We start from the raw sequence: 26,250 nt of genomic DNA, 5'->3' as shown, positions 1-26,250 counted from the left end.
CAGAGAGAGGTCCGGTGTTGACTTCTCCGTGGCCTCGGAGGTCTGACGGGAAGAGCCCCCGACGTCGGGTTCTGCACCGGCAGCCTGACTCCCTGGACTCCGTGGACTCCTGCTCCAGTGTTTCCTCCTACTCGTCCTCATCACACTTCCACCCATCGTCCTCCTCCTCCTCTGCCACCACCACCACAGCCCGGCGCTTTGGTTTCCACTCCAAGTCCCCCACAAGTCCTCCCCAGGCCCAAGCCCAGTCTCTGAACGCGTCCCAGGCCTCGCGGTCCGACAGCTTGGACTGCAGCCCGACAGGAGACCGCGAAGGCCCGTATGACGAAAGGCCCCAGTTCACCAGCAGAGGCACCTTCAATCCAGAGAAGGGCAAACAGAAACTTAGAGGGGCCAAGAATTCCACCTCACGGCACTCGAGAGACAGCGGCAGGGACCCTCCAGACATACCACAGCAGCTGGTATTGTATGGCAGTAATGAATTCATGGTATAAAGGACACTGGGACGCCAAAGCACTCCCTATCCAGCTCCCAGGCGTATATGTTCTGAATGGGAGGTGACGTATAGTGGCAACTAATCTCCACTTCTCAAAGCGCTCTTGCTTCGCCTTTCTTTATTGAAGTCTGCAAAGAAGTTGTCCCCAAGTGCCGTTTCTAGTTCTTCCACCTCCCGAAGGGGGAGAGGCGTTTTGGCAGAGGGACCGGAGTGGGGCTCCTCTTCTGTACACTACACTGCCAGCCATGCTCTCACAGTGCCTTGGCAGCTCTTTACTCGGCGCCAAGACGGAAGACGGAGAAAAGGGAATGTTGGAAAATGCGGAAGACCACTCAGCATCAGGGAATGTGACGGAGCGGGAAAGCCGGAGCCGTGTACGACAGCAGAAGAAGAAGAAGAAGAAGAAACCAGGCGTCACAGACGTTCCAGTGAACTTAAAGCTCCCCATTATTAGCTGCTTTACGAGTTTACAGTTCATAACAATGAGTTTAAGCAGTGGTTGCTCTGTTATTACAAGTTTATTTTCCCCCCTTATTTAATAAGTTTTAATGTCACAGAAAGTCTTTATAGCTTATAATATACAGGTATAAATACTGTACAAAGCCGGAACACCAGCCTCTGCTGGGTAGTTGAAATATTTATCTTTTTTTAAATTTTTTTTTTTGAGTACATTGGACGGAGAAGTACAGAATTGGGCAGTGGATGATTTGTGTATGTGTGTGCGTATGTGTGTGTGTGCGTGTGTGTGTGTGCATGTGCCGAGCGCTCATGCGTGACCATGTGTACTGAGAAAACCACTTCATGTGTTATAAGTTTGTGCTGCTGATTTCCCCTTTACGAGGGAGATACCGCCATCAAAGGGACCAAGTCAGCTGGTGTTGTTCCAGCCAAGGGGATCCCAGCTCTGTACAGAATGTTGGATGCGTATTAAAATCCATGCATTCACTGCTTAACAGCCATACAACAATTGTAATGTACAGTACAGTTCATATATGTACAGTATAGCGGACAAATGTTATTCTATTCTTGAAACCCATTGTTACCCTCCCCCACCTCCTGTCTCTGAAGTGTTTGCTCAATAGCAACCAAGCAAGAACATAAAACCACGACGTCTTCTGTCATTATTCATGAGTATCTCTGTGTTTGTGTTGTTTAAATGTATTTTTCCATTCTCATACATTTTTCAGCCCTGTGTTAAAGTCGTTAACATGTTCAACAATAACATACAACGTGATAAAATGGTAAAAGTTGATTTACACATCAGACATTACGTCACAGTAGAGGACAAGCTCACGTTATTAAAAACATCAATGATGACTGTCCTAAGAACAGAGTTAAAATATTATATGACAACAACAGGACATAAGCAGCATTTAAAACAAATACATGTGTCAGAAGTTGTAAACTAAACAACTTAGTAAAGAAACATAAAAACTGAACAGTTCAGGTCAATAATAACATATTACAGTTTTTCCTACATAACTCAAAGCAACATAAAGGACCTCAGTATAGAATTTAAAACAGCTGTGGTATAACTGCGTTTAAGACACAAACATGTACTTATAGTACACATTATACTGTGTTTTTTCTTGACTGTAGTATTTTCTTTCAGTGCTTATGCCACAACATTTCAAGAGGAAAACATAGTACTTACTACTTACCGACTCTTACTTTGGTAAAGTTTTATATACAAATAATTTGAAAATGCTTATAAAATGATGTAATAGATTAAACTCATTGCTGTTGTATTTCCAACAGTGCCAGCAGTAGATTAAATTAAATCTGAAACCATTAGTTGAAAGCGGAATATTAGAAAGATTTGTAATTAATGATGAATGATAAAATTGAAAATTTCTTTAAAAAACTAGATGTTTTCATGTAAAAATGTCGTTCCAGCTTCTAAAATTTTAGAAAATTCTCTTTTTACATTAATGAAGCAACACAAAGACATAACATCATTAACACATAAAAAACTGTCTGTATGACATACTACAGATATACAGATAAACCACAGTGGGACAGAAGAGCTTTTTCCTCTTGTTACAGATAATTTACTGGAAGGGGAGGGAGTTCAATGGCGAGGAGGAAGGAAGAAATAATCTTTTAATGGGGCGAGTCCAGACAGAAAGCGGGGGGGGGGTGGTTGAAATCATTTTCCAATAACGCTGTGGTTTGGACAATTTTTCAATGATAACAAAAGTGATGTTGAGCTGTCACTTTGTATTCTGGGTAATTTATGGGATTTAGGATTTACAATTAGTGGCTTAAAAAGAAAAGAGAGCAGCTCATTGCATAAATGAATAATAAGTTATAAAATAAATTAAATTAAAACAAAAAAATGATAAAAACTAAAATAATCAGTCAAAGCTTTTGATCAAAATGAGAGGCCACGTGAATATAATAGAAAAATGTTGTTTATAGGTCTAATTAATGCAAAGCTAACATTACATAACAAACAGCCAGACAACCAGGAAGTAATAATAAGCCAGTGTGCAATATAATCTAGGAAATGTAAAAACTATATACAAGTATAAACTACAGTGTATCATGAGAGTAATGAGTATTTTTGCCTTTGATACTTGGACGAACATTGATACTTACATTGTTACATTAAAGCATCACTTAAAAGCAGGAAGTTGTTAGTAATAGGAGTATTTTTACACTGAGGTATTAGTACTTTTACTTCAGTAAAGTGTATATAAACTTCCTCCAGCCTGTCACGAGCAGCGCGCGTTGGAGCCCAGCGGACGTGACGTGTTAAAGGTAGAACCGGGCTAATTGAGTAGAAACGACTCGGGACAACCCCCCGTGACGCGGAGCCACCTTGTCCCCGCGGCGCATGCGCAGAGGCTGGGTGGCGCAGCGGCATCAGGAGCGAGGAGGAGGAGACGCGCGGTCACTCAGGAGCTGTCTCACCGTCTGTCTGTCTCGCCGTCCTGTCTGTCCGTCTGTGTTTGTTTATTTCCCCTCACGCTGCTCCACAATGTCGGGATTCGACAGCAACCCCTTCGCGGACCCGGTGGACGTGAACCCCTTCCAGGTGAGACTCTTCCTCCCGCTCGTCTTCCTCCGGAGGTTCGCGTGTGTCGGTGAAGAAAGCAGCAGAGAACCTGTTTGTCGGGTCGCTGGGTTCGGCCTCGCTGTTTCCTGGCGTCAGTGTCGTTTCTATTGGGGAAACATGACACGTTGATTTTGTGTCTGTAGGTTTGAAGAATGTCTGTCAAAGTGCGTCAGTGTTGAAGCGGGGCTGGTAACTCACCTGTTCAGGTGAGGGGAGGCTCCATCAGGCTGTCGGTTGTCTTGTCTGTGACTCCTCAGCGCCTCCATTGGCTTTATCACAGAGGGTTTTGGTTCTTTTCCAGTGAGGAAGACAACCTGAAAACCTGATTGAAGTAACAAGATAAACTGGAAATAATCTTCATTGTCCCGGATTCACTTTAATTGTCTTGGACTTTACTTCTTGTACTTTTCCTGTCATGGAGACCACCTGGAACTTTATCATAAACAATGATTAAAATGATTCGATATATCCTGGAAATAATCTTGAATTTCCTGAATTGTTTGAATTATTTTTCATTTACTTTACTACTTATGATCTTCCAGTTAGGAAAACAACCTGAAAATAAATAGTTGGCACGATGTATCCTGGAAATAATCTTGAATTCTAATCTTAATATTTTATCGCATTTATATTAACTACTTGTATAATTCCAGTCATCTAAATAGCCTTAAAAAAATATTTCAATTACACAGTTTATCCTGGAAATTGACTTAATTTTCCTGAATTTGTTTTTATAAAAGTTGATTCTACTACATCTAATTTTCCAGTCATGGAAACAACCTGAAAAATTTATTAAAACAAGAAAATATCCTGGAAATAATCTTCAATGTCAACAAGTTGGAAGTTCACATGCACGTGTTTAGAGCGACTGTCACAATTCAAATTAGTATTAGTGATTTAAGTAACAAAAACCACAAAAAAGTTATTGTACGTCGACAAAAATGTCCTGGAACATAATTTCTTCTACAGAGCTCCAGGTGATGATGTGTGAGTCTGTTAATAGTTTATGTGGTTTGAGACAATGCAACACTCAGGTGCATCTTCCTGGACTCTTCTCTAGGCTGCTAACCACATTCAAATTCACTGGATCCAGATTTATATTTGCATTTTTCCCCCCCCCATCAAAATCCATTAATCATTCTCTGAGGAATCAACAAAAACTGTTGCACAACGTTGAATCTCGCAATGTTTAAGGAAGTGAATAGAAATTCCTGGATTTGAAATGTAATGGGTTCCATCCCGATCCGCATCCTTTCACCAGGTTTCGTGGTAGTTTCCAGTAGTTTTTTGGGAAATAGAGAAAACCTGAGCAGTCGTTGTGTCTCAGCACTTCATCAAAACAACAAGTTGTATTTCATCTCTCTTTCTTTTTCTTTTTTTCCAGGATGCCTCAGTCACACAAGCCACCAGCGGGGCCACTGAAACCACCGGGGAGTTCAACCCCTTCTCTGCCACTGAAATGGTCAGCTCCTCTGTTTTTAACCTAACTACTGATGCGATCATGACAGATTATATTGGTCTCTAAACACTGGCATTTAATTACCCAATAGGAGCAAGCCCCCCAAAACTGAACAAGATATAAAACGATGAAGAATAATGTGTGTGTAGTCATTTTGTGTCTCTCTGGGGTTGTTTCACATCTGTTTGTGGATGTTATGTGTCCTTTTTCCATCTGTTTGTAGTCATGTGAGAGACTTTCCAACAATAAATATCAGCAGTCACTTCAAACAAACATGTGGACAATGGATCCTCTTGTCCCCACAGTGGATGTACAGGGGTTCCATCAGTGAGTGATAATATAGAGTAAGAAGTATTGCTTCAATTGTTTCACAGGGAAATCACACTGGCACGACCATCCCCATCTCTTCTGGCGCCTCTCAACCTGCCATACTACAGACCTCAGTGGAGCAGAGCGCACAAGTGAGTCTCACTCTCTCACACACACAGACACACAAACACACACATTGACAAATAGAGGGAATTAAATTAGCTGGTGTGAAATCCCATTTCAGCCGTTTTATCCGTCTGGGAGCTGACTGTGGCGTTGAATGTTAAAAACGATACAGTACATCAGGAAAATTCAGGACTTTATTAATAATCTCAATCATAATACACTTCAAGATTAATATGTATCAATTCTTCATTGAAATGTCTAATAACAACTCGACCTATGTAACAAACTTTGTTGACTGTTGTACTTACATTATCCCAAATGTTTCCAACAACGCAGAGAGATCCTACATTTTATTCAAAGGAACGGGATGTTTCATTTTGGTCGCCTTGTAATTGCGTCATCTCCACTTTACCGGTTCCTTTGTCTGTCTCTGTTAAAATATAATAAAATATGTATGTTTGACGCAATTTACTGTACAAACATTAACTTGTCAGTGTTTTTGGATCTTGTCTGATATTGATCAGCATAAACCAAGGATAAACTTTGGTTAGTTGGATAGCTGAATTTGATGTAGCTGTTGTATAGTCCGTGAATTTCCCCCTGCAGTGCTACTAGAGGGAAAACTCGGTTTTAAGAGCGCATCTCTTCCATCTCTCACCAGGCAGCTGCGACTGCTGCCCAGGCGAGCCTGGTCAAACAGCAGGAGGAGCTGGAGAAGAAGGCGGCTGAGCTGGATCGGAAGGAGCAGGAGCTACAGAACAGGGCGGCAGGCAGAACCAACACTGGCAGTAAGTGGCTGCAGCTGCTTTAAGTAGTGGTGTGTGAAATATGTTGCATGTGTGAACTGTAAGAACCACTCATAATAACCACACTGTGAAATCTTTATCAGCTAAAGAGAACAACTGGCCGCCTCTGCCCAGTTTCTCCCCGGTGAAGCCCTGCTTCTATCAGGACTTTGATGAGGACATCCCTGAGGAGTACCACAGGATCTGCAAGAGGATGTACTACCTCTGGATGTGTACGTACCCCGACAAGCTGGGTTTCCTCAATACTTCTTCACATAACAAATTGGATTGGTTTTCTGTATATGAACATTTTGTGATCAGTCAAATGGTAAGATTTACAAAACAATACAATTCTTGTTAACATACATTTGTTTGTAGGCAAAATTATTTTTTTAACTGAAAATGAACTATCTTCAGATGCATTTGTCAACACTTTATGCTTGACGAGGATTACCACACTAGTTTTTAGTGTATATGACTGTGTGGTCTGCATATGATTTGGTTTTGTCTACTTGACCTTTTACTGCACATGGGTTTAGGTCTGACAAATAAAACTGAATGCCCTAACAGTTATATTTGCCTGTTTTGTAAAATACAATATTTAATATCACAATTACATGAAACACAGTCTTGTTTTTTACCTTTTTCATTACATGATGACATTTTAAATATTTGAGGATTTGAGGTTTCTCATAACATGCAACTTTTCGTTGGACCTGGATCCAGTATAGCCCGGTCTACTCTTCTTCCAGTGCCCAACACTTTCAAACATTCTGCACAACATTAATGTCTATCACACATTATTTGTCCACAGTCCACAGCGCCACTCTCTTCCTCAACGTGCTGGCCTGCCTGGCGTACTTCACTGTAGACTCTCAGAACGGTGTGGACTTCGGTCTGTCCATCCTCTGGTTCCTCCTCTTCACCCCGGTGTCCTTCGTCTGCTGGTACAGGCCGGTCTACAGAGCCTTCAGGTACAACACTACCCCAACGATAAAGTGTTTTTCAATTTACATCACGACAGGACTGGATGTAATGATTTCATTGTTGCAACAGAAATAGTCGAATTTTAGAAATAGGTGTACAAGCAGATGAAATACTGAGAAGGTCTTTTTTAACTGAACACCCTCATTGTCCAATTCTGACAGAGTTGGAGGAAGTATAAAACATAAAACAGTTTAACAACATTAGATAATACTAATATCAATAATATCACAATTCTCTTCCTCACAGTTCAGTGTTTTATTATGTTGTTTTCTCCAAAATGTGTATTTTTGGTCAAGGTGAAAATTGGTTGTGGAAAAACGACATTAAAACCTGCACTGGACTTAAAATACTTAAAAATAAGAGTAATATCTGCAAAATAAAGTTTCTTTAAGGGTTCTACAGATTATTGATCTGCTGACAAGAAATGCTCACTATTTTATTTACTCATATGTACTCCTCTTTAATTGTGGGGGGCTTCAAATTATAGATCTTGACTTATTTGTGTGACGTGTATGGCTTTTCCATTAAGAGCAATATCTAATGAACTGATAATCAAATAAACCTCTGAAATACTGAATAACATTAACATGTCCTTCGTTCTGTCTGTTTGTTATCGTCTCTAGGTCTGACAGCTCCTTCAGCTTCTTCTTCTTCTTTTTCGTCTTCTTCTTCCAAGTGGCGGTGTACATCATCCAAACCGTGGGGATCCCCCGGTGGGGAAACAGGTCAGTGGAGACGTCTTTAACTGAATATTCATCGTCTGCATGTGGGTCAAAGTCTGAAGGTGCGGTGTCAAATGCATGATGTAGTTCATAGATAACAGAAGAAGGAGTATGTGTATTCTACTTTGGGTGTATTCATTCTACATGTGGGTGTGCATGTGTCTTGATTCTCATCTACTGTATGTGTTTGTGTGTGTATTCTTGCCCTGTGTCTCCTCTCTTGCATCTCTTTGACAGATTCCTGCTGCCCTAACTTGTCTGGGTTGCTGCTTTGTAAGTGTGTGGACCTTTTCTCTGTGGGTTTCTGGGTCTATATTGTATAATATACCAGGCTTTTCTTTATTCCATCATGTACTTTTTCAAACTTCATGCTTTTCCGTCTGTCACTGGGGCAGGTTAAGATGCTGTGTAATTTCTATTTGATTCAGTAACGTTCATACTATTTCTTAAATGCCTAAAATACACTCTCTGTAGATAATTTGTGAACTGACGCGTGGTTATTTTTTTGTGTACTGTGTGTGTCTCTGTTGTTGGCAGTGGATGGATCACAGCAATCAGCATGATCAGGTCCAATTTGGCTGTGGCCGTGGTTATGATGGTGGTCGCTGGGTTTTTCACTGTAAACTCTGTCCTGGCTATCATCCTACTGAAAATGGTAAGTAAAGGTTTTACAAGTTATCTTTACAAAGGCCTAATATCAAGCTTGTACTCTGCAGATTATCAGATTATAATTTAAATATTACACATATATTATGCCCTTGGTTTCTGAGTTGGTTACAGGCGATATGGCCAAAAAGTATATCGAGATAAAAAATGTCATGTCAAGCGATATCAATAATTATCAGAATATAGGTCATATTTTATTTCTTAAGTTTAAACACAGATTTTTTTTTCACCTGAGATCTATATATTGTATTGTTATTGATGAAAATGTAATAGTAATTTGTCTTATTGTCCAGTGCTATGTTACATAACACTAATTTTAAGTAAATTGCTGTCTAAACAAAAAACTTAAATATTGGTTCAGCCTGCCTGAAATAGAAAGTCAGACCTGGTGCAACATGCATTTGTAAATAAGTATATTTACACTGTGGCTTCATAGTGTTTATTTTAGCTCAGTGAGGCTGCGAGCAGATCAAAGAGAGAAACATAACAAGACAAACTAAAAATGGTAGAGACAAAAAAAAAAAAAAGACTGAGCTGCTGCAACGAGAAGAGGGAATACGATGATTTGGAATCTGCTTAATGGATCTAAAGGTTCAGAAATACTGAAAGCAGGTCAGAACACTGAGCCTGAAAATGATTCATCTGGAAAGAATCAACCGAAGCTTGGCACTGTACAGTGGATGGAGACTCAGACAAAAGGGCACATAAAAGGGAGATGGAAACATTTCTCCATTCAGGACACTTTGTGGTCAGTGTATTGAGTCTTGAGTCCTTCAGTCTTGTATTGTATTGCTCTGCCCACCTGCTGACAACCATGACCACAGCTTGGATTCAGAGAGAAATATGCAGTACGTCAGCAGAGCCTACACATGTATTATTTTTGATAAAACTAATTTAATTGTGAAGGAAATATGTTCAATAGAAAATAGGAAAAACTTTTAAAACCGCCCCAAAGTAAAATATCTTGCAATGTTAATCCTTAGGGGAACAAAGTACTTGACTCTGCAGAAGTGACATGTTCCTTTTTAGATAGTGTGAGCTAACAAACATTTCATTAACATAAAGGAGTGCAGTGCCTGTTCTAAACCTGCTTGTTTGGCCTGTGGAGATGCTGGTTTCAGTTTTCGGAAAGGCTCAGTCTACAGAACCCTGAGGCTGCTGCACAAAGAGCTGTTCACCTGTTAATTCAAATTTCAGTGAAGCTAGAGTCAGAATGCCGAACCCCAAACTGGAGAGTAATGTGCTGTTGCCATTATTGTGCACTCGCTCATTTTCGTGAACACGGTGTTGTCGTGATTGACGTCACTTGCGTTTTCTGATTCTCAGCCGCTACTGCTACAGAGCACTGGCCGTCTGTTTATTATTATTATTATTATTATTATTATTATTATTATTATTATTATTATTAAATGATAGAAATGTGTTAATGTCTGATGTGAGTTCTAAACCTGTCATTGCCTTAATCCTTGTTTCCCATCACGCCCAGGTCCACTCTAAGTACAGACGGACAGGAGCCAGCTTCACCAAGGCTCAGCAGGAGTTCTCCCACGGAGTCCTGACCAACAGAAACGTCCAGACGGCTGCAGCCGGTGCTGCCACCTCTGCTGCACAGGGAGCCTTTGGCTCTGGGTAGTCTCTTATCTGACTAATGTACTGGACTAACCATGTCCCAACATTCCTCAGTGGGTTTAAGTGATAGGGGGATGATTATTTAATGGAAATGCTAATGAGGGTGTCCACTTTCTCCACTCACAAACTTTTAAAGACACTGTGGATAATAGAGAAGAGAAGTGAGAGGTTTTGCACATGCATGTAGTGTATAATTGAAGTCTCTACCACCCTCATCAGTACATTACATGTTCAAACTTCATGCTATCACAGTTCAGTTTATTCAGGGAGAAGAAAGCATTCCCAAATTTTATATGAAGTTGAAGAAAATTCCTAAAAAGGAGGCAGAGTGGGTTTGACATTTTTTTTGGCAGCACCTCATGTCAATGTAACTCCTGGAATCCATATGACAAATCAGACTAATCATACATTGTTTAGTGTTTAGTGTAAAGTACAATTATTTAAATCCGGTGACTGTTAAAGACACCGGTGAAAGTATGAGGATTTTTTTCCCAAACTGATCCTGTTGAAATAAGTTACTGAGGCATCAAAAATATACACAGCACATAAGGTTTGGAAATTTTAAAATGTATATTTGACATGAGAATGTTTTAGCATCCGTGATTGATGGTTACACATAATATATGTATACGTGTTGTTGTCATTACAACAGCATGCAGTGCCTTACAGGGTAACTAGTCTATCACCACCTTACTTTACTAAATTAAACTTGTAATATTCTCACTACTCCTACACTGGCTGCCTTCAATAATGAGCGTGTTACATGTTGCGTCCTGTTACATGTTCCACTACTGATGAACACAGAACTTTTTTAATGTGTATAATGTTGTATTGGATCAGCTTGTGATTAACGCAGGTGACGGGGATGAAGGTTTTTCTTACTTCTGTTTTGATCAGTTAATTGGTTTAGATGAAGTGAGACAAAAAGCTCCTCTGGGTGCAAATGAAGAAGCTGTTTAACTGGTATGACACGTTTTTAATTCACGCTGAGTTGTTAGAAACGACTTGATCTCTTTTTTTTTTTTTCATAGATTAATGCTGTGATTTATATGAGAGACATGGTACAAGTTTATTAATTTAAAGTTACTAACATAGTATAGAAAGTAGAGGTGTTAACAAAAAAAAAAAGCACATTAATGAGCAGAAAGAGTACAAATCCATTATCCATTGTTTTGGCAAACAAAGGTCATGTGTTACTGAATAGGCACAGATTTTATTTGTTACAGTAACAGTGAATCACTTAGTCTAGATGTGACCTCGGGGCCTTTACGCAGAAGTAACCTACCGATTTGTGTGTGGGGATTTAAGGCTGTTTGGTATCAGTGTCTTTGTCTGATTTTGTTTGTCTTTTATTGTACGGTGAGGTTTCCCCTTCATGATCGAGATTGTGTAATAATGTGTGTTGTACATATCGGTGACTTATTTAAAACAAATTTCCTGGAGGTGTAATTGTTGGAAATGGGTTCTCAGCCTTAACATTTAATAAACTGTTATTTTTTTCTCTCGCTTTTGAAAATCTGGATCTTGTTTAGCATAGTCGGTGAAGTTAAGATGTTTTTCATAGTGTAGATACAAAATGTCTTTGATACATGATGCAAAAGCAGGCTCATGATTCATCTGTTTAGAAGTTAAGCTACATAATTTAGTCTAGGATTTAGTGACATCTGGTGGTAAAGGTGCATGTTGCAGCTGAACACCCCTCATCTCACCCTCCCCTTCCAAACATGAAACAGAACCTGTGGTAGCCTTCAAAGTCATTACAACTCAAAGGTGTTTAGTTTGTCCAGTTTGGGCTACTGTAAAAAAAACATGGCGGCCTCCATAGAGAGGACCCACTCCTGATGTAAATAAAAAGTATATAAATATAAAGGGGCCATTTTAGGGTAAAGAAAACAACAATTCTTACAATTTATGTGATTAAACACTAGTGAAAACATCACTAGGACCATTTTATATTAAATTTCTGCTATTAGATCCCTTTCACCTAAATCGTACACATCTGGACCTTTAATAATAAGATAATCATTAGTCCAACAATGGGCAAATGTACAATAACACAGCAGCAAGAGTCAAAAATAGGCATCAGTAAGTAATAAGTCAAATGCAATATTTAGTACTTAAACTTTATTGTAAATCAGAAAAAACTTCAAGTTTAATGTGATTTTATCCAACAACAAAAAAACACTGATTCTGAACAGTAAACAATACCGTGACGTCACGGCCCGCCCTCCGCTTCACGTCCGCATTCCACAGGCGTCTCCATGGCAACAGCTTCTAGTGTCGCTCATCCCAAGATGGCGGACCAGGAGGCAGCCGCGGCGGTGAGTGTGAAGCAGAAGCTTCTCCTCCTCTTCCTCAGTAAACACACACCGGTGAACCTTCCTCCGTGGGAAGTGACGCTGTGACACTTCAGCGGATAAACGTGTTGTAGTTTTCAGGATAACCTTCGTACACAGTTTGTTATTTGAAACGTCAGCTAGCTGCCTGGCTAACAGGCACACAAAGTCAGAGCTAAGTTAATTAAGCTAATTGGTAACTTGGACTCTGTCACTAATCCCGTTCATCCGAGGACCTGCGAGCTAACAGCTACAGCTTCCGTGGAGAAGCGACAAGCAGCGGGAACACGGAGGTGACAGTAAAGTGTCGTGACGCTGATCATCAGTAACACACGTTTCATAGTGTTATTCACAGATCAGCTCCACAGCAGCTGATCTGCGTTTAAAAACAAGCCTCGGTGGGATGTGGCTATAACATGGAACACTACATGTGGTACAATACAGAGAATATAGACACACTGCAGAAGAAACAATCCACAAGTGAGTCAGACATGGATCAACACAAAACAATAGGAATGTGCATGTCTGCTATTATCTCCATTTCAGATGTATCATAGATCTGCTCATGTAATGTCAACGTATACATGTTCTTGTTCAAGCAGTAACTACTTGTGGATCACACTGATGTACATTTACTCAAGTAGTGTACACTAACATGTTGTGGGAACTTGTTCTGGAGTATTTCTATTGCATCCTACTTTGCATTTCTACTCCACCACTCAGATGCACATGTTGTGCTTTTCACTACAGTAACTAGATACTTTCACAGTAAGAGTTTACACCTTGTCCTGTACTGGAAACAGTATATCTCCAGATTTGGTCATTTTTGTATTTAAGAGTAAACCATGAATTAAGTAAACCATTAAAAACTTCACTTTAAATAAAACAGCCCTAGGGCTGTTTAAGTAGCCAATGAAAGATTTATGTTTTAGAGATTAACGTCCTCACAGGACAAAACATTTTGAAACATGATAAACTATTAATTTAAGCTAAACTCATTACATCCATTGTTGAACTCTCCTGTTAAACAGTAATGCTCAAGTGGACTCATTATTTGATAAAAACTTAATACTGTGAACTCGGATTAGACAAATCAAAGGTTTCTACTCTTTCTAAGTCATAAGAAATTATTCATAATTTTATTTATTCAAGTATCAACTGTGTCCTTGATGCCTGTGAGTGAGACAACAAGACACTTCTCCTGCTTTTCTTTATTTCAAAAACAAAATGGAGCAGAGTAACCATAGACTGTGTTTTTTGCAGAGATGTCCCACTGGACTACCCGGACAGGGACATTAAAAAGATTTAGCAATTTCCCCATGCAAATAAAATCAAAATCTATAATATAAAACTCTAGATATATAATACAAAGTAATCCAAGTAAACTGTGTACATTATGATCATTAGACATATATTGGCTGCATGGCAGTAAAACTTTGCATAGAAAGGAACATTTAATATGAAACATCTCGTCGTCACCATTATGCAACTGGTTCCCTGAGTAAGACATACAGGACAACAAACAATGGTAGAACATCAACAGGCTCATATAGAGTCTAACTGAAGAAGTATTTATATTCTGTACAATTGCATATGAACACACAGTTGTACTTTGACCTTCAGCTTCTTATCAGATAGAAAACATTAAATAAACTCTCTGAGTGGGTAAATACATTTGGGTGAGGCTGCTCATAAGAACAGCTGATACCGTACAGTGTATTTAACTATGTAGCCGAGTGTACGCGTTCACCTATTTATTCATTTGTGCTGTGTTTGATTTATTTCAGCTCCCAGTTTCTACTGAAGCCAAGAAACGACGGGCACCCAAAGGTACAGCAGAGATCACACACTTGCAAGTCATCTTAAAAACACGTTTCATTTTACAACACCCATTATTTAGTCGTTCACTTCTGATGATTTGTCTGTAACTGTTGAAAAGGAGACTAATAGAGTGAGTTTGGAACTAATTGTCCTGCAGAGGTCACCCTCACCCTTCTACTCTTTTCAAAAAGGATTAAGTAGTTTGTACAGAATGTTACTGAACCGTGTTTCACACATTTCTCTTTGAGGAAAGTGTTGGTTGATCATTGACGATGTTTTACCATCATAATTACGCCTTAATTAGCCAGTTGATGTTGTTGCTTATGGATTAAGTGTTTTGAATTGTTTTAAAATGTTTTGTAATTATCATCATCGCTGCTGAGCGCACACAAGTCCTACAGGAGCAATTATTAAGTACATGCTAGTGTATGTTATTGTATTTCCATGCAGTGATTACTCACATGGCCTGTAAGCCCTTAATGTGGTGAACTTGAAGAGACAAATCAAATCAAAACGCTAAGTACATCATTGTGAGGTAAGATGACTGAGTTATTTAGTAAAGAAAACAGAAAGTAAAATGTTATTATTTATTTGTTAATGTATGGGAAGTGTACAGTACTTTATAAGTGAAGCACTAAAGCACTAACGCTCCATAATTAAGTAGAAATATATAATTTCGATGCTGTTAATGACTTTTATATGATGATAACAGAAAAGAACCATTAAGAGAAAAGTATTTTGGATAACCATACAATAGAATACAATACAAAACGTAAGTTTAGAAAGAATTGAAAAGATGTTACACACCCGCATGCGCACAAATAAGATAACTTATACCTCAATTTTTAAGGTTTCTCTGAGTTGAGATACAGTGGCTGTCAGGTGAATGAACTTCATAGGATCTTTTGAGGGAAATTGTGACTTAATCATGCCTCATATATAAAAAATAATAAGTGATATAGCAAGTACTGTAAGTATAATATATGTATACGTGTGAAAGTATTGGTTTATTGCTTGTGTGACGTTTAGAATTCAAGCTATGAATTGAATCAGGAACCATCAAAAGTCAAACACATTAAAAATAATCCAAAAAGCCATAAACCAGAGTTTAACTGTCTCCATTAGCTATTTAGTTAGATTACCATTGTGAAATGCAATTAATGTTATATAATGAACACGCAAAACTAATTATGATATGTAAAACAAATTTTGTTTCGTAAAGTACAGTCACTACATTTTTAGCGGTTAACACCCAGAAAATACTAAAATCTGTTTCTTTTTAAACATTAAAAAAGAAAGAACTAGAGAAAGAGAAACGCCGGTGGCATAAAGTCGTTCCACCTGTTTCCACTCCATCACGTTTTAGTCAAGTTCCTTGGAAGAATAAGCGTTGGGCGGCAGAATATGATGCCCAATAACTGTGTGTTTGAAGTTTCATGTGGTAAAATTCCCAAAATTATTTTCATCGGATTTTTCATTACATTCTCCCCATGTGTCTTTTGATCTCAGCATGACTCGTCTCTGCTCTTATCCCCTTTTAACAGATGGCTGAAGCACATGGAAGCAAATCTGTCTTAGCATTAGCCAGATCAAATATAACAATGAGAGAATTCCTCCATGTTTGGGATGAAGTTTTAGAAAGGACTGTATTTAGGGGACGTCATGCTGTGCTCTTCTTCCTCGATCCTCCTCTACCCTCCTTTCATACAGTGGGTTGCATACATGTCACACACATGTTTGGCATCTCTCCGCTCCACACATGCCCCGTCTTTGTGTGTGTGGACACTGGAGCACCGCAGGGCCACAGCTGAAACCCGGAGACAAGAATATTATTGCTTTCTCAGCAGGAAGAAAGCGGATTAGGTCGCCACAAATAGTGGCGCTCCGTATCTTGACGAGGCAAACGTGTGAAGGCCATGCAGCCCCGCACTCGGCGATGGAGAGGATTTCTGTGAAGTAACTGGAAGAGGCTCCGGCTCTCACAGCGAATCAACAGAGCGCTTGAAGCACTGACAGATAAAAACAGAAGGGGAGCTTTAGTGTAATTCACTCCGTATTTTTATACAGGCGGTTCATTAATGATATCCCCCGGTGTCAGTGGCAGACTCAAAGCCTAGCACTTCGCTTTAAATCACGCAGAATCCTATTTTTAGTGTCGGAGGAAGGTAGTAGGTGCAGGATAACAGGATTACCGGAATCAAACTCACTCGAATTGTAATTATGTTTGCTTCCTTTTGAAATGAAATGAAACGTCGTACTCCGCTGGGAAGACGACTCGGAGCATTGTGGTTTGGTTCTTGAGGTTACCCCTCTCTAAAGCTGGCTCTGCATTGTGCTGCCGATTCCTGCAGCCTCCCTCGTTCACTGCGCGTCGTACACCCTCTGTTCTGTCACAAGCACCTGGCTCGCAGGAGACGTAGTTGCCCTGGCAACGGGAGAAATATCTCAACCTGCCGAGACATTAAAAGAGAAAGAAAAAAGGCCGTGTTTGTAAGAAGAAACTTGCTTACAAGGTGACATTTACAGCGCGGCTGGTGAATTGATTACAGTTAAGCCCGGGGTTTTGGTTGAAGTGTTAACATCTATGTTAACTGTCAGATCAAAGAGTTGCAAGTGACTGCGGAGGGAGGGCTCTTTGAGGATTATTTATTCAGCTGTCAAATTAAAAAAAGACTGTATAAATTTAAAAAATAGTGCAAATAGACAGACTCTGAATAGTCTGAGCCGTCTGCTCGTGAGCTAGAACTTGCTAACAAGCTACGATTTACAGTGTGTCTGGTGAATTGGCTTAAATTTAGCCTGTGGATTTAGGTTTAAATGTTACATCTGTGTTAACTGTCAGATCAGAGATGTACTAATGACTGGGAGGGGGGGGCACGTTCAGGATGAATCATTCACTTATCAACAAAATAAGATCTGAGCAGTAAAGGGTCTAAAAGTTTGTGAGATTCTTTTGAATTATAGTCTTCTGGTCTTATTATGTTCTTCCACCCAGCTCCAGACCTTCCCATTGTGGAGAGGAGGAACTGGCTCATCCACCAGCACTACATCCACAAAGACTTTGACACATGCAAGGTAACGCACCCTTATCTTTACATTCTCACTGTCTTTTTAGTCGCTGATCTGTGTCTGTGCTCAGTGTTTGCACCATAGACACTCACCTACTCAGAATAACACACCGAGCTCAGACTGTAATGTTATGACCTGACAGGACAGCATTAATATAAAGATGGACGATGTGACGGCCTCCCAAGTGTATAGGTTATGAATCCTGCCTCCTCCATGTTAGTGCATAGGACATTTAGCAAATGAAAATATCAAAGTGCACATTGATGGTCTCTGTTCTTATCACACTGATGTAAGATCAAGTGTTCAGGTAAGTTTGGTTATAATCAGTTATTTGATGCACTAAAAACAGGGTTGAAACGTCATGATTGACAGCTGAGACTGACTCATGATTGGTTGGCTGAATTTCTGCATAGTGGGAGGAAGTGGAGACACCTCCATCTTTATTTACAGTGTATGGTTTTAAACATATCACACAGGGATGACTGGTTTAGAAACTGATTCACACTGTGCACAACCTGAAATGTTTTTGTTCCTGTTCATACATATTAAAATAATATCTCCCTAGTAATAGAAATTGTCTGTTGTTGTGTGTCCATGTAGATGATCGTCAAAGAACAACTGCAGGAGACAAATGGAACGTGTGAATATGCCATATATGTTCAAGGTGAGCCTTCATTTTCACAGTAGCTCTTCTCTCTCATACATGACACACGTGGGAGTAGCAGCTACATGAATGCCAAACGCCACAAAGCCCATGCCTCAATGCAGAAACCCACCATATACATAATTTAGTTCGCCAAAATCTGGTCCCTGGACCCCATGCTGTGTCTTTGATTTTTAATATATGTTATTTTTTTTACTTCCTCATGTTGAAAATCTTCTCTTTTTGTGTTTTTATGTCTTGCTGCAGCACTAATCTTACGTCTTGAGGGCAAGATCCAACAGTCCCTGGAGCTGTTTCAGAGCTGTGCCATCCTTAATCCCAGCAGTGCTGACAATCTGAAGCAAGTGGCCAGATCCTTGTGAGTCTACTGCCCCCTCGAAGTCCCGGGGTGCATCAAGCCTCGTCCATTAGCTCTCCAGACGGACTTAAAAGGAGAAACATCCAGTGATAACAGACAAACTGCCGGCCAGTTACAGAAAGCACTTATTTTCTTACTGCCGGGAAAAAATAAATCCAATCCCGATGATAAGTTCCTACTGTTGCAGGATTTTAAGAATTGCTGTTTGGCATGAAGTGATTAAGATGAGTTAACTTCTCAAATGGATTATTGTTGTTTATTCTCTCCCTAGATTTCTCCTGGGAAAGCACAAAGCAGCCATTGAATTCTATCATGAAGCTGCAAGGCTCAACGAGAAAGACTGGGTAAAAAAAACACTTACACACTGAGTTTCTGCTTTATCTTTAAAGTTTTTAAGGGAACGTGTTAAGTGGACCTGATTCATTCACTCTGAATTCAAAGTCTGAAGTTAATTTATCAACACAACATTATTATTGCTCTTCCAAACTGATCCAGTACCATGAAACCTATACAAACATTAAACTGGTACATCGTACACCATTATTCACTCACACTTATATGTTTTAGTAATGTAAATTGTTCCTTCTAATATTACTTTCAGTAATTCTAAATAATTTGTATTCCACAACACTGGAAATTAAATTTAGCTCAGCCTTTATCCAGCCCTGTTCAGTTGAGCACTAACACCCGCCGTGTAATATTTGACATTTCCTCACCCCCAGGAGATCAGTCATAATCTGGGCGTGTGCTGTTTCTTCATCAAAGACTTCAAAAATGTGAGCACGGATTTTACCAACATTATACAGAACAAATTGTGCTCCTTCCCACTGTGATTTAATGGTTTTGATCCTGTGTCTGCGTCAGGCTGAGGAGCATCTGAACATGGCTCTTCAGATAAATAAACACGACAAGACTTTCATGATGCTTGGGCAGGTCCACCTGCTGGCTGGAGAAAGTGACAAGGCCATCGAAGTGTATAAGAGAGCAGTGGAGTAAGTGGAGCTTTGAATGTGGACAGTGGTAAAGTGGAAATTTAAGGAGGAACATGTGAAATCATTCTAGTTACTGTAGTTGTAGCTGTGTCTGTAAGTCAGGAATGTTTTATATTATATTATTTACATTCCTGACTTACATATACACCAGTCCATCATAATTATTACATTTCGGATTCCGAAGTAGCTTAACACAGCAAAGTTTTTCGTCAAATACCAATAACAGGACAATATTTTATTCCTTTTCTGATTAGTGTGATAACTTAAAGTCTTTTGTGCTCATTTCTAAAAGTGGTCCTCTTTCACTTTCACTATAAGTTCAGGGTTCTTCTCAGTTCATTATAAATTATGTTCTTTTCCACTACTATTCACATTTTGAATATTTAAACATTGGGGGGTGAAGTAAATAAGGAAATGACATCAGTGTCTTTAATGGTGCTCATTATGTGCTACCTCCTGTTGGGGATTGATGAATTAATCAAGTGCCCAATACTGGAGTTGCCTTTAATGAGACGAACCACTGTGAGTCTTTTATTTTAAAGCCTATCTACTTCTTCTCCTCCGAGCTGTATTGTACCCCACAGGTCTTAATTTATACTGCACAAATATGCTGAACCAGAGCCCGATAGAATCATCAGCAGTTTCGCTGAATATCAACTATGTTTGCTCAAGAATAAGTGCAGGAATTAAATGTAATTACAGGGATAGATAAAGTGTCATTTTTCATTCGAGTTGTCTCATCCTGAATCCAGGCACTTCCCAGAGAACACTGAACTCCTGACTACTCTCGGCCTGCTGTTTTTACAGGTAGGTGGATTTATTTTTCTTCTTCTGTGAAATAATGTGAACAGAATAAGGTGTGGAAACATCTTGAAGATGCTAAGTTTTCTGTGTTCTTCTTTCTCCAGCTTGGGAAATACCAAAGAGCTTTTGAGCACCTTGGAAATGCCCTCACATTTGACCCCAACAATTATAAGGTATGTGAATACTCAAACAAATAATCTGTTACGCTTCATGAGGCCAGTGCATAGAACTTCTTAAAAAGCAGTGCAGGCAAACTGTAAGGTCAGGTGGTACAGTCTGTCTTTCATCATGAGCTGTTCCTCTGAGTGCATCTTCTTTCAATCTCTCTAATCATTGTTTTCATTCCCAGGCCATCCTGGCTGCAGGCAGCATGATGCAGACCCACGGGGACTTTGATGTGGCCATGAACAAGTACCGGGTGGCAGCCTGTGCCATGCCCGAGAGCCCCCCTCTCTGGAACAACATCGGCATGTGCTTCTTTGGGAAAAAGAAATATGTTGCTGTGAGTAATAGTTATATGTGGGTTTGTTTAATGAGTCTCCATCGCCACCTGGTGACTGGCTGCAGTATAGGTCGTAAATCCTTCCTCCTCCGTGTTAAAGGTAGGGTTAGTCATTTGTCTCTGAAACACTTGTTTTTATCTTATGTGTTAAAATCCTCTTCACATTCCTATAGCCATTAATAAATAAAGTCCACTGGGAAGAAAAGGCCAGTGTCTGTGTCCCATGCAGGACTGTATTAAACACAACCGATCATTTCATACATTCTGAATGATAAGAAAACAGGGTGAAGTGACCTGAGACTGACTCGTGATTGGTTGAGCTCATGTATCAACAGGATCTTGCTACCGCTGCATCATCCCCAGATCGCTACTGCACAGACTCTGGCTCCAAATGCGCAAGATGGCAGCGTTTGTATCTGTGATATTTTGGCTTCATATCTGGAAAGTGGGAGGAAGAGGAGACGCGTTGTCCATCTTGATATTGGGTCCATTTTGAGACGCTACCGTTTGTCTCCTGTGTAAGAAACTGCTTTCAGTTTCAGTGACTGCACACACCCTAGCAGAGATCACACTAACTTATTCATTTGACACATGAGCTCATAAATAACACCTATGTATTGACACTTTATTCTTTCCACATGCCGCTGCTGTATTATAAATCCTTCGTCGTACAGAATCTGTTCTCTCAGAGATTATTGAGATACTTCTCTTCACTTCTCTCTCCCATCCTTCTTTTTCCCACAGGCCATCAGCTGCCTGAAGCGAGCCCACTACTTGTCTCCTTTTGACTGGAAGGTGTTGTACAACCTGGGTCTGGTGCACCTGACCATGCAGCAGTACGCCTCGGCCTTCCACTTCCTCAGCGCAGCCATCAACCTGAACCCACGGATGGGAGAACTCTTCATGTTGCTGGCAGGTACTGAGTCAGAGAGACAGAGAAATTATTCATGATTGAATCCATAATTGAATAACTGACTCTAAAGAGAAACTCTGTTAGAACAGTGGCAGCAGTTTATTTTTGTACTTGACTGGTATGTATTCATTTAAGGCTTGAGTTACAAAATGAAGCGGACACATGTTTACACTTTAATGAACATGTTTTGCTGTTAGATAGAGATCAATTACAGACATTGAAAATTAATGAATGTAGTTCATATTTAAGTATCAGTTCACACATGTCTCATTTACATGACTAACAGTGGCTCTGACTAACCTGGAGGATGTGGACAATGCCACCAGAGCGTATGAACAAGCTGTGACTCTGGATGAGTGAGTTCGTCTCACCTTCTCTTTTCTATAAATCTATAGATTTAGAAACTGTATCAGATCATTGACTCTTTTGTCTTCTTCCTTGTTGATCTATTTCCTTTAGATCCAGCCCCCTGGTGAACCTGAACTTTGCGATCTTTCTCTACAATCACGTTGACAAGAAAGGAGCCCTGGATCAGTACCAGGAGATGGAGAGGAAAGTCAACCTGCTTCGAGACACCAGTAGCAACTTTGAATTTGATCTGGAGGTACGGTGTTTCCTGTGGTTGTCAGTGGCTACGTTTACATGGACAACACTATTGTGACTATTCACAATATTCTGAAGTAGGACTCAGAGAGTGCAGACCTCCACCAACAGTCTTCTTATGAAACCACATTTAAATTCACTAGATCTGGATTTTTATATGGATCTGCAGCAAATTGCACACACTCGTAAATATCAGTCCCTTAAACTGATTGATTTTCATCATCCATGAGGAATCAGCCAAAATGTTGACGAATGTCTTATCTCACATTGTTAAATAAAGAGAAAGAAAATTCCTGGATCTGTCCCCTGAACCGGGTCAAAGCCAAAAAGTAATGATTCCGATTGTGATATTTACATTAGTTGCTAATAGAATATTCCATCCATCTTCCTGTTCACTTGTTACAAGCATAGTCTGGTTATGACTCATTTTCATTTTAATGTGATGAAGACGACCACATGTCTACATGATGTGACTAAGGTTAGAAAACTCCACATGTTGTAATTGTATTATTTACCACATTGAGTGTGACCAGTTTCAGGTCCAATGTTAATCAGAAATTGCCTTTTCACGTTGCATGTAAACACAGCCATTGTTGTTTTTCTTGTCGCTAACAGCTGATGGACATGGCTCAGAAGATGGGAGCTGCCCTGCAGGTGACAGAGAGTCTGGTGTGGACCAAACCAGGAAAAGACTCCAAATCAAAACCAAACTCGGCAGCAGCCACCAGAACCCCCGGCACTGCCCTCGGTACTAACCAGGCCCTGGGTCAGGCCATGTCATCTGCTGCGAGCTACAACAAGAACCTCCAGCTGCAAGCGGGTACTAACCACCACTATGCTTTGTACTTCTGGTGGGATGTTTTTTTTAAAATGTGTTATGTTCGTGTAAAACCTGACAAATCCAGGCCAAATAGCTCTCTGAAGTTTGCTCTGAGAACAGACTCCAAATTAGGTTAAAGATTCCTGCCGAGAAGTCCAGTAATTACGCTGGCATGCGGTGCGGATGACAAATTCACTGCCCCCCCCCCTCTCCATTAAACCAAAGCCCAATTTTTCATTTAAAATGGGAATTTAAAAATATCTCCTGCTTGTCCAGTCACAGCCTCTTGCCTGTACTGCTGCACCAGATTAAAAATATGGGCTCAGGCAAAATGGAATTTGTGAGGGGGGGGGGGAAAGCAGCTCACCTCTGGCCAGTTTATATTCCTGGCAACAGAAGAAAATCTATTCGGTGAAAAAAGAAAATGACACATAGGTAAGCTAATAAATTCAAGGCTATACTCTGAAAAGATTACAGCAGCTCCCAGCTCTCAGTGGCCAGTGGACAGGAGCACTTTTCTCCACAAGAGGCCGTGGGCTGTGTTTTCCACCGCTGTTGTTTCGCTGCTCACAAACAGAACAATGCAGGTTCGGTGACTGACGTTTTACATACAGCATTTAAACTTCCCTCACAATAAATCTGCATTCATACACCAACGTGTTGTGAGTATGCAAAGATAGTCTGTACATATGTTTTACTACAATGAAATGTACAGTATAATGACAATGCTGGAGATTGCCGAAGGTCAGGGTTCATCTATGACAGGCAGGTGTTTCTTGGTATTTATGAAGATTCCTGCTGTTCAGACACTGTGTATGAAAAACAACCTGTTTGGGGGATGGATGGGTTTAAAACCACTTGTTGAAGTTGAGAGTTATTTGTACAAATGAAAACAATGTAAATCTGTCAAAGGGTAAGTTCTGTTTGTTCTGGCAGATTCAGAAGATATAATGAAAAACAACACATGTTCAGTCAAAGGGCAGATTTTATCGTTAGAGAATTTATAAAGTGATCGTTCCTTACTGCTTCATTCACTTTTTTAAATGATGAAAATGAAGCTACAATAAACTAACGGTCTGTGGGATTTCCCGATAGGAAAATGTGGCTTGTGACATCTATGTATGTCATGTTGACATTAGGAAGAAAAATTATGTAACTCAAAGTTGTTCCTGGTAAAATAAAGGTTCATTGAAAATGTAGTGTAAGAATTAGGCAGCAACACGTCCCTACGCACACAAGAGGCTATGTGGTGTCATGGCGGTGCATCAGGGTTTTATTGACTTTATGTGGCTCTATTGGTGCATGTTTAAAGTTAAACAGAGCTTATCTGTGACCTGAAAGTTCGACTGCATGAAAACACGTGTTTGAGTTCGTCTGTTGTGTGTGTTTGGGTGTGAATGAAAATGCAGTGTGATCGTCCAACTTTTCCCATTAACCTCTGCTGATCAATGACCTCAACCCTCACGCTTGTTTTATTTCCCGGTGTCTCCAAAGGCCCCTCCATGCCCCTCGAACCAGAACCCGACGTGGACAGAGCCCCGAGCCCCCCCACTGATCCGCCGGGGTCTCCACTGCCTGCGGAGTCCGACAACCCCAGACCCAAAAGCTCCAAAAGGAAAACTAAGGTGGAGGAATGAAGTCACTCGGTGGATTCAATGTTATTTGACGTTCATATCAATCCACCAATATCGTGTTATAGAGCAAATTCTTAAACAGCAGCCAAGCTTTTTGTGGTTTTCCAGCTCATTGTGAAGACATGAAGAGCTACAGTCTTTTTACAGTCTTCTAATTTAGGAACATGACGCTGTCATTTACTTTACATTGACAAAGTCAACATGCACTTTTGTCGTCCCGTGTATTTCAGGAATATTGAATGTAACACTGATACATTGCTCATCACTTTTTATACCAAAAATCCTGAGATAACCAAGTCTTTCTTGTAAATCTGTAGATGTGGCAGCTTCGGTGCAGAACCAGTTCAAATAGATGTTGCGGTTAATGGATGTCTGTGTTTGACAAAACGCTAAAATGTACATATGTGAAGTTGTATTTGTTAATACCTGGACGAGTTTAGCAATAAGGGTAAATTAAGTTTTTTGTGAGGAGGGAATCAGTCATTTGAAGAAAATGCTGCGACAATCACTGCTGCACCCTGAAGGCAGAAAGAGACGTGTGTGTGTGTGAATAGATACAGGATCTTGCTTGTTTGTACGATAGGGTTCTTTATGAGAATGAGTGTAAATAGAGACACAGGCTTTTTCTATGTAGATAAATGTTATGTTTATAGAGTAATGTATTTAATATTAAAGAGGGAGAGTTTAAAGGAAATAACTGTCTCGCTTCTTTAGTTATTTATTTTATAAGGTAGTTTAGTTCAGCAGGAACAACCAACAGGGGACACTAGTGTTTGAGAGCTGGTCCAAAAACACAATTCATGCCCCGAACAAGAAGAATTTAGAAAAATAAAGTTAATAAGATTCTTAAATGAAGCTTTACAGTAGAATGTCTGATTCTAAAAATGTCAAATGTGGATGTATTGAATCCACAAGAGGGCTGAGATTGTAAAGAGGTGCTCTTCAGGACAAATATATTGTTTAGCCATGATGAATAATATCTATATTATAATATTTCTCACTAGTGATCATGAAATATAAACTGCATTAACTGAGTTACTGAAAAAAAAATACAGAAAGTCAAAGAAAACTATTTAAAGAGGTCAAACGTTTTTTTTTAATCTGTGCTTCAAAATATAAACGTTAATTATTGAGCAGTAATTTACTCGTTAAATCCACCAACAGAGCCTCCAAGTCCCAGAAGCACGTCCCAGCTCACTGTGTGAACAACCCCCACTGTGTCAACTGTTCTCACATCGTTAATTGTAAAATGAGTTAATTTGGGAGAAGTCTCACTGCAGCACTCGTTATCATTATTAGTGATAATTATCATTTTAGCTGGTTTCAGAGATTTTTGAGATTTCAACTTCAAAAAAAGGTACAAAAATAATCCAGTTTCAGTTCAGGAAACAGTTTTTTATAAAGTTTTGTTTCAGATTTAGACCTGAGATGATAGAAATGACGGATTTTTGACTGAGACAATATTCACTCAGTGGATGTAATAGCATTGGCATG

The 26,250-nt window shown here is 39.8% G+C and overlaps 3 protein-coding genes across 10 annotated transcripts in view; all 3 read left to right on the top strand.

Moving 5' to 3' along the window:
- myo9aa (myosin IXAa) overlaps positions 1-1,630 on the top strand; it is a 99,995-nt gene extending 98,365 nt beyond the window's left edge. For all 8 annotated transcript variants that reach the window (XM_047340419.1, XM_047340420.1, XM_047340422.1 and 5 more), the window contains one exon: positions 4-1,630. In XM_047340419.1, the coding sequence (XP_047196375.1) occupies positions 4-494 (491 nt within the window). In that variant the 3' untranslated portion in view covers positions 495-1,630. The remainder of the gene's footprint in view (positions 1-3) is intronic.
- A 1,669-nt stretch (positions 1,631-3,299) lies between these two features.
- scamp2l (secretory carrier membrane protein 2, like) lies at positions 3,300-11,745 on the top strand. The gene is made up of 9 exons (XM_035163135.2): positions 3,300-3,536; positions 4,942-5,019; positions 5,391-5,477; positions 6,113-6,239; positions 6,341-6,469; positions 7,051-7,210; positions 7,847-7,948; positions 8,483-8,600; positions 10,098-11,745. Exons 1-9 carry the CDS (start codon positions 3,336-3,338, stop codon positions 10,242-10,244), a joined length of 1,149 nt encoding a protein of 382 aa, XP_035019026.1. The 5' UTR covers positions 3,300-3,335; the 3' UTR covers positions 10,245-11,745.
- Positions 11,746-12,495: 750 nt separating this feature from the next.
- bbs4 (Bardet-Biedl syndrome 4) lies at positions 12,496-25,453 on the top strand. The gene is made up of 16 exons (XM_035163945.2): positions 12,496-12,561; positions 14,364-14,406; positions 17,393-17,472; positions 18,067-18,130; positions 18,377-18,488; positions 18,760-18,832; positions 19,211-19,264; positions 19,353-19,480; positions 20,233-20,287; positions 20,389-20,457; positions 20,634-20,786; positions 21,531-21,702; positions 21,986-22,055; positions 22,159-22,303; positions 22,918-23,122; positions 24,617-25,453. The coding sequence occupies exons 1-16, from the start codon at positions 12,502-12,504 to the stop codon at positions 24,757-24,759; spliced, it is 1,626 nt and encodes a 541-aa protein (XP_035019836.2). The 5' UTR covers positions 12,496-12,501; the 3' UTR covers positions 24,760-25,453.
- Positions 25,454-26,250: the final 797 nt, after the last annotated feature.

The sequence above is a fragment of the Hippoglossus stenolepis genome, chromosome 1 (assembly GCF_022539355.2).
Source record: "Hippoglossus stenolepis isolate QCI-W04-F060 chromosome 1, HSTE1.2, whole genome shotgun sequence".
Lineage (NCBI taxonomy): Eukaryota > Metazoa > Chordata > Actinopteri > Pleuronectiformes > Pleuronectidae > Hippoglossus > Hippoglossus stenolepis.
The sequence above is the reverse complement of the archived record's forward strand: the minus strand, read 5'-3'. Positions and strand labels throughout refer to the sequence as shown.